The sequence below is a fragment of the Filicampus tigris genome, chromosome 14, assembly GCF_054856515.1.
Source record: "Filicampus tigris isolate MCC_2025a chromosome 14, RoL_Ftig_1.0, whole genome shotgun sequence".
Classification (NCBI taxonomy): Eukaryota; Metazoa; Chordata; class Actinopteri; order Syngnathiformes; family Syngnathidae; genus Filicampus; species Filicampus tigris.
The window spans coordinates 13817185-13829313 of record NC_141230.1 but is presented as its reverse complement, the minus strand read 5'-3'; the positions used below and the strand labels follow the sequence as shown (position 1 = coordinate 13829313).

Genomic DNA, 12129 nt, shown 5'->3' with positions numbered 1-12129 from the left:
TTTGACACGTCGCTGCAAGAGTGTTGTTAATACATAAAAGTGGTGTTAATAATAAACATGCCAAATGTGAAGGATTTAAAAAAAAAAAAAGATTTTTATAAAACGAGGCTTCAAAATCATGAAAAATTAAGCCTTTCTCTAGTGTCCGCTGACTACTTTAAATATGTCACATGAACTTTTAAACACCATTACTAAGGCTTGGAACAATTCATTCATTTTAATTTAGCAAAAAAGCCAGTATGTGGTTACTTTGTTTACTTAACCCTTTATTGTTGTGTTAGGTTTGTGGATAAATGCATTGAAAAAATATTTTAAAAATGAAATATATTAGGAGCACGTATTTTGTCTATATTTAACAGAGCATTGTTGTCATCCATCTTGTTACAAAGTGTGTGCATGGGTTTACGTGGCCCCGCAATAGCCCTGATGACAAACTGTGGCCCTGTCCCAAAACGGTTTGAATGTGAATGTGAACGGCTGTTTGTCTAAATGTATCCTGCGATTGGCTGGCCACCAGTCCAGGGTATAGCTGCCGCTCACGCAAAGTTAACTGAGATAGGCTCCAAGCTAACACGTGACCCCAGTGAGGACATGCCCTACAGAAAACGGAAGGATGCAATTCATAATAAAAGCACCAGCACAAGATTTGGGGTACAGTACATCAGCATTTATTCCGTGCAGTTGCTTGCTTGGATTATATTCCCCCAGATGTCCACCGTACTGTAATCTGGAAAATACAGGAATCTGACAGGATTGGTTTGATCGTAATGCCACTTGACAGGAAAAGGAGCTGGAAAATGAGTGTAGTAAAGAAACAATTTACCGCATACATGAGATGATGTCCACGATTAGAAACAACCTCACAGACACAAATTGGTATTAAACATGAAAGGAAGGGGGGGGGGGGGGAATAATCTGCATCTCAGATGCTTTCAGACCTGCGGTCTCTTTGCCCCCTGAATGGCTTTTGGTGAAAACAGAAGAGATGATGTGTTGACTGGAGTAAACATTTGGAACCATTTTTGTTGTTGTTGTTGTTGTTAAGTGCCACCACATCCATACTTCATCTGTAATGATGACGATAAGATATGACGATTTGATCCACTGAACATAAAACTAACGGACTAAAGGACTAACTGTCCTCATACCTGTTCATTGTGCTTTCTTTAAATAATACTCCCGCTAAAGCTGCCTGAAATTAAAAAGAACACTTACTTGCCATCCGTAATAAATTAATTCAATAATCATGTAGGCCAGCTACGAAGAAAAAGAACCACAATCATACTTCACAGGATGTATGCCAGGCATTATCCATAGTTTGATCATGACAACACATGAGGTCAATTCATTTACATCAACGTAAACACATAGGAGACGGTCGGGGGGAGGCTCAAGGTCGTGCGGCTTTTGCAAAAGTTTTCAAGATCAAATAAACAGATAATGAAGCAGTTCAATCTTCGGTTCATCCAGTTCAATACTGATGTCAAACACATCGCAAACATTCTTTTCAGCCAGTTTGAGTAGTTCACTGATGACAGGTCAAGTTACATCTGCTGATGTTTATATACACAGAGGAGAGTAACACTGAAATAAAAGAAAAAATTAAAACAGCCCCGTGGCCTTATTGATCTCTGGCTTATGTATTCCTAATAGCCTGCTTGCATACACTAGAGCAGACAACAAAAATCAACTCTGCCTTCACCCCAAATTCTGTACAAAGGAATGACAAACACTCAAAAAGAAGGGGGAATATATTAAGCTCCAAGAGATGCAGCATCCCTTTCTTAAATAGTGATTTTGGAGAAAATCTGCGGTCAGCAAAAAAATACAAAATTAAATCAAATTTAAAAAGCGGCAGAGCCACTTGTATAAGTCATTGTATTTGTCACCACCTAGCTCCTGTTGTCAGCTGGCAACGTTGAACCTGAGCAGCAAAAAAACAAACAAAAAAAAAGAAACAAAACAAAAACATAAATACAAAAAAATTCAAACAAAAGCTTCACTAGCCACCAGTCACTGTGTCTAGCCAGCTAGACGCTCTTGATCCTAAGCAAGCAACCTCGACTCTTAATTGCTCTTGTTTTGTTCGCAAGCACAGGGGGAATGGTTTGCTCTTTTTGGACTTACAGTAGTGCCATTACACACACATTTAGCGTCACAGTAAACGCAGTAAAAAGTACCCTGCTAGAAAGTGTTACATGAGACATAATGCGCTTGAAAATGGCAAGAAAAATGGGATACTGCACCTGAAAATTATTTCCTCAAATAGTGGCCGGGGCATTTATACAAGGAGGCATGTCTATTTTGAGGAAGTTTTTTTTTTTTTAAAAGTGGAGCTAGATGTGCTGATGTTGGTAGATTGATTGACACGCAATAACATGTAACTGCTTCATATGAGCAGTCTCTTTGTCTTATTACTTGCATTCAATAATGTAGTACAACAATCCCCTGCAGAACTGCAATTGCGCTCTCTCTCTGAAACACAAAAATATGCCACAAGATGACGTTAAAGCCCTGTCTAAACGGAAAGCAGTGGTGTTGTCAAGGACAAGGTGTCAAGGACATATTGAATTGTTAAAAACATTAGCCTGGGTTGTTTGTGGGAATACCAGAGTTGTTATCAAGTGTACAGATGTATTTAAAGTACTTTTTTTTTTCTTCAAAAAATAAAATAAAAGTGTTTTGGGATTATAATTTGTTTAATAACAACATTATTTGATTATAATGATCATTTTAAAACTGTAACTGCCTACAGATGTCACAAGATGGTGGTAAAAGTCTACTTTTGACCAAATGAAGCTCCTCAACTCACTTGTGCAGCAAGATACCACCAGACGGCACCAACGCCACACTGTTATTGCTTTGGCCTGAGCACAAAAACATAGGAGGATTTTTTTTTCCCAGATAATGGGATTTGCGAATGGCCACATTTGCCGAAACCACAAACGCGACGTTTGACTGTATATTATCCTATTAAAAAACTGAGGAGGCGTTAAATACTCCCTTTTTTTTTCCTACTGTAATTGTAATTTTACAAATAGCAGGGGATTACCGTACATAGTAATTACTTGGGAACTCCAGGGTATTATTAGAGCAGAGGCCACCATTTGAGGAAATATGCAAAAAGCAACAACGGTTGTCCAAACAACATTCAAACATACAGTAATTGGTCCAGTCCAGTTTGTTCCGGTCCTTCTCGAACAATCCTGAGATGAGACTTGAAAGCGTAATGTCTAACGGGGGGCTTTGTATGTCCTCACACACTGATGGCATCATTTGATTCATGATGAGAGAAGAAGCTGGATATCGTCTTTGTTTTGTTTGTTCCAGCCATTCTCCTCAGCTCTATCTCAGCGTGTTCTAGCTGGTCCACCTAATTGCGGTCAAATGCATGCTGGGCGCGCTCACAGCCTGATGAGAACGGAATCCGGCTATGAGGCAGGTGGTCATGCTGGTGTTTGTAATGCTAGTTTTGTCATGGGAGAGCCACCGGTTGTGGAGGCCAGGACGGTGGGTCGCAAGGTTTCTGTAAATTCAGAGTAAAGCCAGTTGGTGGTATTTTGGTACTTGGACAGGAGCGGGGAAACATACATGTCCAAATATGGTCATCAAGGGAAATTCTGGCAATTAAATGCTTTTCCACAAGATAGCAGAAGGTACAACTGACCTGTGTAGCCACATGTTGCTATTCACAGCTTAGAATAGTAGCCTTGTGTTTAACTAAATAGGCCGAGGTTGAGTAAATACATTTTTGTCATTATAATTTCAGTAAATATACTTTTGGTGATATTTTTGTTCAGTCGAGAGCTGTGAGATTTTTTTCAAGTGTAGAATGTGCCTCGGCTCAATAAAGGTTGGGAAACGCTGCACTAGTGAATGGTGCGTGCTGATTTTTGGATTTTGCTATGTAAGTCAATAAATTGAAGACAGTGACGGCTGCCAGATAAAGGCATGGAGCTCCACATCTGGGTCACCTGAGAGATTAATGATGATGTAACTCGCCACCGCTCGCTGTCAGCGTTAAAACCGATCAGGTTTCCATGCGTCCTCTTCACTCTTCACCCGTGTCTTCATCCCACTATCGCTCTCACCACTGCTACCGGTTAGCATGTGCGTCAGTTGCAAAATATGTCTTATTGAGTCTTTTTCCATCACCCCGATGTCCTGAATAGTCCTTCAGAATTCAAAAATAAATTATGAATGTTATTCTATATCATGTACATGTTCATTCTAAAAGGGAATCCCTGCCACGGGTTGCCTGGATGCTGCGCTGAACATGAGGGAATGAAGGTCTGGTAAACGGAGGAGGAACGGTTCCGGGAGAGATTGCTATTTATTTTTTGACATCAATGTCCTCTTATTGCTGTTTTCTCTGCAGGACCCAGTGGGACACTATTGGTTCCAGGCCAAAAAAAAAACGAGAGAGAAGTGCCTGAGGGTGCATTCACCATGAGGAAGGGGCCACTTTGTTGTTTCGGATGGTGGCATCTGAGCACTCGGCTTCAGATGAGTCGCAGTCTGAGTCTCCATACTGGAGAGGATTCTGGGGGAGAGAAGGAGACAGTTATCGTAGATTAATTTTTTGTCAAAGTTGGTAGGCAGAAACACTAACCAAACGGAAGCCCCTTTAAAATGATAGTCGGACATGCCTACAGGCGATTACTATTTGGTCCGGCCGGACAAAATGGTGGATAAACGGACGGATGAAGGGTGGGCGATAAGGCGATAAGCGGAAGCAATTAAACGGATAAACGGACCGCAATTTTTTTGTAAAATGCCCAGCTCTGATTATTATTAATTAACCCACATGTTTTAGTATTTGCTTGAATTAACTACAGTACATGTGAAAGAGAAAAACAATCAGAGAGAGCAGGTTGGTCACAGAGTTTACAATGTCCAATATCCTAACAGCCAAATGTGAGCTGGGATGGGCTCCCGCTCACCAAATGAGGACAAGTGCTGTCGGATATGGATGAATAAATTTGGAATGGCGCTCACAGGACTTGCCTATCCCTGTAGTAGGATCCATTTGATTTAAAACCGCTAACCTCATAGCTGTGTTCATCCGAGCACAGTTTTCCCAAGGAGATCTGGGTCTTGACCCTGCGGACGGCGCACTCCTTGTCAGACAAGCCGTCCGACTGGGTGGAGATGTCAATGGGGATGTCCGGCGTGTGCGACAGCAGCTCGTCCAGGTGCTCCTCCTGGCTAGCGCTCAGCCTCTCCAGGGGCCCGCTGTGGGAGTGATCGCTGGTGTTCCCCTCCTCTCCGTCGGACACGGACAGGTTCTCCGAGCTGAACGTGGAGTATGACTGGAAGCTGCTCATACAGCGATGAGGTCTGTGAGGGAGCACAAAAAGATGATGAGGATGTTGATATAGAAAAATGCATCATTTAAAGCAAAATGTGTTTTGTTCTGTTAAGGAACATTTAGCACTGTTGCTGGTTTGATTTTGGGTGGCATGATATGACTTTCCGAAAACTTTGATTTGGAGATTCTTTGACTATTGTTGTTTTTCATTTGAGTTTATCCGCTTTGACAGCAAAAGGCAGTGAGTGTAACTGTAGATGTTAGCTACTCGCTCTAACCACAAACAAGACTCTAAATTGTCCTCACGTGTGAATGCCAATGTGAATGGTGTTTTGTCCTTCAGCTATGCTGCCGACTAGCCAAGCCTTTAGTCTAACGACAGCTGGGAAAGACTATCTTACCTGCAACTGCGATGAGGGAAAAGTGCTACCAAAGCATGGATGGGTGAACGTTCTAATGTTACTTTGCAGTTCATTTCAACTTCTGTTCTCAATTTGTGCAGTGTGACACTTACTATCCAACACGAGACCAACAGTTTATTCCACACAATTTAGGGGGGTGTTTAATGAACGTTATGCTACCGTGTTACTATTAGACTGGTTAGCTTCTGGTCAAACTTGGATATTAAACAGTTACTTTAAACAATGACTGTACAGTTATCAACGATTTTATGACAGGTACAGTTTGGACTGGTCAACCAGCAATAAGATCTATGTACCACTGTACATGGGAGCTTGGTTTATTTTCTGCTAATAATACCACTTGATCATTTTACTCTAAGAAGTCCCACTTCATTCTTGTGCGAACCGACACACTCATTCCAGGTACATGTTGTGCCACTGTACATATAGGAAGGTGTTGGCAGCGAAACTCAAAGCAGAAGCAAGTTAAGCAACTGACGCTTTAAACTAACCGAAAACAAAAGCTTTTTTTTTTCAAATCACCACAACATTACAAAATTAGGATGTGTTAGGCATGGGCTGTTAGCAAAGGCAGGGGGTGGTCCTTGGTTTACGATGGTCCTGACAGTCGTGTCACAAGAAGGTATGCTCAGTTGCCGTTGTAGTTACCGTTTATTGTTTTATATTTGGCCTAGAGGTGTTTTTCATCCAAATATTTACTGTACTAGTGACTTTACTACTGCTGTAGTGATAGACTACTGTCTTTTCCAACAAACAGGAATGTGTGTTACTTTGCGACTGTTGGAACAGAACTCTGTTATAAACAGAGAAACTTCTATACCTGTAATCATTCATTGAAATGAACAATGGCACAGTACCTCTGTCTCCTTGGAAACTCTACTTCACTATCCACCTCTCCTTCCTCCTCTTCAGATGACTCATCTCCACCCTTGAAGAAAAGCAATCACGGTGTCCTCTTACTCGTCATTACTTTACGTCATATAGACACAAATCCTTATTGGACCAATGGCTGCTTACCTTTCTCAGAGGTCTGAGTGTACGGGGAAGTGCATTAGGAAGGGTGTGTTTGTTCTGGAAGGCCTCCTGCTCCTGAGGCTCTGGCTTCTTCGAGACCACCCCATTAGAATCGGGATCTTTGTTAGGAGCCCTCAAAGTCGACTGGCTGCCCGCTTGAGTATTGAGCAATGAGAAGTTGGGCAAGTCTGGCTGGCTGGATGCAGGAGTGGTCTCCTGACAGTGAAGGCATCCGGGGAACGGGTGGGCCTGGCAGCAGGGACAGCCAGTAACGGCACCTGGGAGGGGATTGGAGCTGGTGGATGAGGTCCGCTGACGTGTGTCTGCATCCATCGCTGTGGAGATGAGGTCAGGGCTGGATCCGGAAACACGCCTCTGTAGGTGATCAGTCTGAGGGCTACGCAAGGCAGCGGCGGGGCCAAAATAACGCAGGTTATTGGCACAGTTTACAACGGCCTCTTCGCGGCCCTTCAACGGGAGTGGCGATCCGGATGTGGGCAGCGGGAGGTGGTGATGATGGTGCTGAGGTGGCTCCTGTAGTGACTGGACGTCTTCGGGCACTCCTGCGGTAGATTTCAGCACCCCGAGGAACTCGCTATGGCTTCCTTTACTGTTGGCACGCCGATGGCGAGGCTTGCTTCGGTAGCGGGCTTTTCCAGGAGGCGTGGACACCTTTGGGCTGACGGACAGTGGTGAGGGGGAGGGGAGGGGATCCGCGCTGGAGATTCCGTCAGAACGGAGCAGGTCTGGCCTGGAGGGTGCACACGCAGAAACAATATCCCTTTACAAATGTTTTCGAAAAGGGTTGCAGCAGAGGGTAAAAGTGTGATTAAAGATCAATGTAACGACAAAAGTGGTGTATACGCCCCCCCCCTTTTTTTTTTTTTAAGGTAAGAGCCATCATACCTTTTGGCGGTGGACATCCCAGGTTTGTGAGAAATGCTTCCTTTCTTCTTTATCAGCTTTTCTACAGCATTGGATCGGACGATGGGTCTGACCAGGTGGCGCTTGTACGTCCCGGGGTACTTCTTCTCCACAGCTTGCTCTCTCCTGTCAGGATTATATTACATCAATAACATGTACACACCAGCTACTGCTTGTCTAAAAAAAAAAAAAAAAAATTAAGCTGAAAAAAATGGCTACAAACTAAAGAAGAAGGTGGACACTGTATATTTCCATGTCACGGAGACTAATAAACACATGGCTGGGAAGCTCATCCATGTAAATAAAGGGCTTAACCCATCTTTGGATGTAAGTGTAATGCTGGGTTGTTCTGGTTCAAGCGCACTAACCCTGATAAATTAGTCATGTAAACACATTTTACAGTCATTTGAAGCTCTTATATAGATAGCTATGTTGAAAAAAAAATATTTAAAACCTGTCCTAGCGTGAAGCAGTGGAAAGAAAAACATTGTAAATTACTCCCTCTGACAACATCACTCAAAATGCTCATTATCCCATTGCAGAATTTTGGTAAAACCTGTTTATTGGATCTCAGTTGAATGTGCAAATACAAGTATTAGTTAGTAAGTGTATTCGATTGAACTAGTCAGTGAGAGGAGGAACTTAGGGTGGAAAATGTGAAAATGTGAAGTGAAAGCTCTGCTAATGAGTAAAGAGGAATGACAGTAGTAAAGAAGGATGCCCCCTACTGCGATAAGAAGCTCAATCACTTACTTCATGAGGTCTTTCTCTCGAACCTCCAGCTGCAGCATGATGGCGCTGAGCTCCATGTAAAGGTTGTTGGCTCTCTCCAGCTTCCTCTCGTAGTGTTCCCGGATGTCCAGTGCATGCCTGAGAGGGTTGAAAACAAATCCATGATCTGCACTTAAATATGCATGTCGAAGCAAATGATGTAACTATTTCACAAAACTGATGCTACTATTACCAATGGCAGACAGTGTTCAAATACAAAACAGAGGTACGGTGTCTTTTCTTGAAAGTGCTCACACCTGAGTTCATCGCGCCTGCGTCTGATCAGCTCTTCATCCAGCCTGTGAATGCACGTGCCTTCGCTTTTGATCTTCTCGAAATGTTTCTTTACTTCCTCCCGCCATTCAGCCTGGAACATGAATGAATGTACGAATTCAGAACCCCCAGGTTTGTATATTGTGCGCTTCTTTAACGCTGAAAGTCTTCAGATGTAGTGCAAACCTGAGACTTGAAGTAGGTCTCCTGAGGAGCTCCCAGAACATCAGCCGAGGCAATGTCAAGGTGTAGGAGGATCTGACGGAACGACGGTCTGTTTCTGGGCTTCCCTTGCCTGGTCATGAATGAGTAATTGAGTTATTATGTGTGCTTTTGCATAAAACAACGACAGTATTCTCTTACGTGTTTTTCAATTTAGTCTTTTCACAGTCCAGCTATTCAATCCTAGGAACTTATTTATATTTTTTTTCCCAAATTTTTTCAAACGTTCAGGTAAAAGAGGGTCTGAAAATGTCTGGCAGTGAATGAGTTGATGAACTAGCGCCCGCACACCATGTTTGTTTCATGAGGATTTTGAAGCCATCCGGGCATGTGGAGGGCACGGGGAGGTGAAGACTGTTGCTGCCGACGCCCCAGATGATAGCCGAAGAGTCTACATCTTTGTAGGGGATCTCTCCAGTCAGCAACTCCCATAAGACAACTCCAAATGACCTGCAAGGCACAGTGGGATCCTCACAACCAAGAACAATCAAGAAATGAAGAAGTGCAGACTCTTAGGTGAAGCACAACTCACCAGATGTCCACTTTTTCCGACACAGGCTCATTTCGAATCACTTCTGGGGCCATCCAGGCCACCGTACCAGCAAATGACATCTTTGTACTTTTGTCACTGAGCTCTTTCGACGTTCCAAAGTCAGAGATCTTCACAGAGTCATTGTGGGTGACCAAAACACTATTAAATAAAAGAGAAGGGAAATTTTACTGTGCAGGCAAGGTATCATTTCTTAGTTTAACAACCTAGCCAATTGTTGTTCAAAGGTGTGTAAAGTCTAACTTTAATGTCAACCTTCAAGTGGAAGTTAACCCAAACATTTTCTTTACAATAATATGTTCTATGCAGCCATACTAGTCTAAACACAGTATTCTGATTAATATTGTGTTTGTGGAATACAAATTAAGCAGCAAAATCCAACTGTTTTCATCCATTTCCGGGGGGCAGCCATTTTGTCACTTGCTGTCAACTGAAAATGACATCACAGTTTCTCAGGGCTCACGTAACAACCAATTCAGAAAACAACTTTAGAAAACAGGTGAGTCTTGATTGGTTGTTACCTGAGCAACTGTGACGTCATCTTCAGTCCACAGCAAGTAACAAAATGGCCGGCCTCTGAGATGGCTAAAAACGGGTGGTTTTGATTTTGGATGTTGACATTTTGATAAAAGAATCTTATTTTTCAGCATGAAACTTATTCAATTTCATCTGCCTAGGACGTATAGACATTTTCATATTTCAAATTATGATTTCATTCTTTTATTTTTGCAAAACCCAGTATTTAGTAACACAGGGGGTCCTCAGTTTATAAGAGTCCCGTACGTATGGTGCAGATCTAAGCTGGATTTGTACGTAGGTCAGAACAAGCTGTAGCCAAAGTAATGGTTATAGTATTTACATGGTAGGGAGGCGGCAGTTTTGTGTAAAGAGCATCAAAACACAAATAAGCCCATTGTTCTGAAAATCTTGCTGGATGTGATTCATCCAATTAATCAAATGAGGATGACCTTTCCAGAGGTCTCAGCCTGAAATGGTTCTGCTGACTAACACAGTGTTTGGCAGCACTGCAGCACGCCAATATTGATTAAAGACATGGGGGGGATGCGGATGCTGTGCGCAGGATGTTCAGGGTAAGCGACTTCACTCGCATAAAGGCCACTTGGTTAGTAACATCCTGAGGGTTAATGTCACTATTTAGAACTGAAAAGCAGAATTGTCTGCTTAAGTCATTTTACAGCACAGTGAAACGACTGAAGGTAATGAAAATGTGGAAGTTCGCTTTATAGGTCATATGAAAATGTAGAAGAAGAAATATCCCTTGAGGCCTTACAATCTAGAATGTTCACAAAAAAGTACAGTACTTCAGAGTACTTTGGTCTTTTATTGATTGTTTCACAAAAACGAACAAGCTCATTAAAAGGTGGAGGAAATCAGTTTAAAACAAGAAAACACGTTCTGTCTTAAAAAATGAAAAATGTCATATACGTGAAAACTGTCCACACCCAAACAGTAGAACATTATTAAAATTATCTTCTGAAAAATCATCCCTCCCTGGCACCATCATGCCTCTAATTTAATTTGTAATTGTTATTTCAAAAGTTGCTACGATACGACAAAAATAGCCAATCACAGACTGTACGGACAAGAGGCATGACTGAGGGTTGTGTCAATCATATTTTGCTCATGAGCATCCCGGCTCACGGAGCCTCGCACACGCAGATTCTCGCAAAGGACACATACAGTAGTTTGCTGTCCTGATTATTTAGCTCTGGTGAGCAATAAAAAGGAAAAATAAGGAATTCTGCTTGAACGGCTTGTGTTTCACTCAAGCCTTCATCTCACAGGCACATGGCTCATCTTTCTCGTTACACTCGCCCCCGAATGTGGCTGGATGAGCGAGTGTCTGAATGTGATTGGATGAACGAGTCAGGGGGTGAGTTTGGAGGCGAAATTGAGAAAGATATAAATGACGTCACTGATTATTCAATGTCGACTCAACTGTCATCGCACTGACGTTGACTACAAAAAAAATCTGAAGTCATTCAACCCCTAGTACCTAAATGAAGTCTTGAAGCCAATAACGGCAGTACAAGCTGGCAGGCAACTCACTTGGGAGATTTGAGATCCCTGTGGATGATCTTGTGGAGGTGCAGGTAGTTCATGCCACTGGCGATGCCTGAGGCCCAGTCCACCAGAAGCCTGGGGGTGACTTTCCGTCCCGCCCTAAGCACCTCGTAGAGCTGGCCTTGAGCGCAGTACTCCATGATGATACAGTAACATGGCGCCTGAGTGCACACCCCCCTTGACAAAACACAGGAAACGGGTGAGCAGAGCAGCAGCGCGTGCAACGTGATGCAAACCAAGTGGTTGGAGGCTTACTTGAAGCTGATGATGTTGGGATGCTTGAGTTTCCGCAGGTGCTTAATGTCCGTCTCCTTCTGTTCACGCACCTTCTTGATAGCCACCTCCTCAGAGCGGAATTTGCCCAGGAAGACGGCTCCCTGAGCACCGCTACCCAGCCACTGCAACTCAGAGATTTCCTCAAACGGAACCTCCCACATGTCTGGAAAACAGGTAACTGGAAACTTGGATGCAGCACAGTGTTGTGTGAAAACAAAAGATGAAAGCGCTTATAAAAGGCGTCGCAATGCTCTAATTGTCTGTCTTGTGACGAAAATGAC

The 12129-nt window shown here is 43.0% G+C and overlaps 1 protein-coding gene across 2 annotated transcripts in view; it reads right to left on the bottom strand.

Annotated features, from left to right (window-relative positions):
• Positions 1-652: 652 nt before the first annotated feature.
• The window catches only part of map3k13 (mitogen-activated protein kinase kinase kinase 13), a 29541-nt gene continuing 18064 nt past the window's right edge, over positions 653-12129 (bottom strand). For both annotated transcript variants that reach the window (XM_086050756.1, XM_086050755.1), the window contains 12 exons: positions 11828-12011; positions 11558-11749; positions 9470-9628; positions 9229-9387; positions 8902-9010; positions 8700-8809; positions 8425-8541; positions 7654-7797; positions 6751-7498; positions 6591-6661; positions 5049-5340; positions 653-4543 (listed from right to left, as the gene is read on the bottom strand). In XM_086050756.1, the coding sequence (XP_085906882.1) occupies positions 4445-4543; positions 5049-5340; positions 6591-6661; positions 6751-7498; positions 7654-7797; positions 8425-8541; positions 8700-8809; positions 8902-9010; positions 9229-9387; positions 9470-9628; positions 11558-11749; positions 11828-12011 (2384 nt within the window). In that variant the 3' untranslated portion in view covers positions 653-4444. The remainder of the gene's footprint in view (positions 4544-5048; positions 5341-6590; positions 6662-6750; positions 7499-7653; positions 7798-8424; positions 8542-8699; positions 8810-8901; positions 9011-9228; positions 9388-9469; positions 9629-11557; positions 11750-11827; positions 12012-12129) is intronic.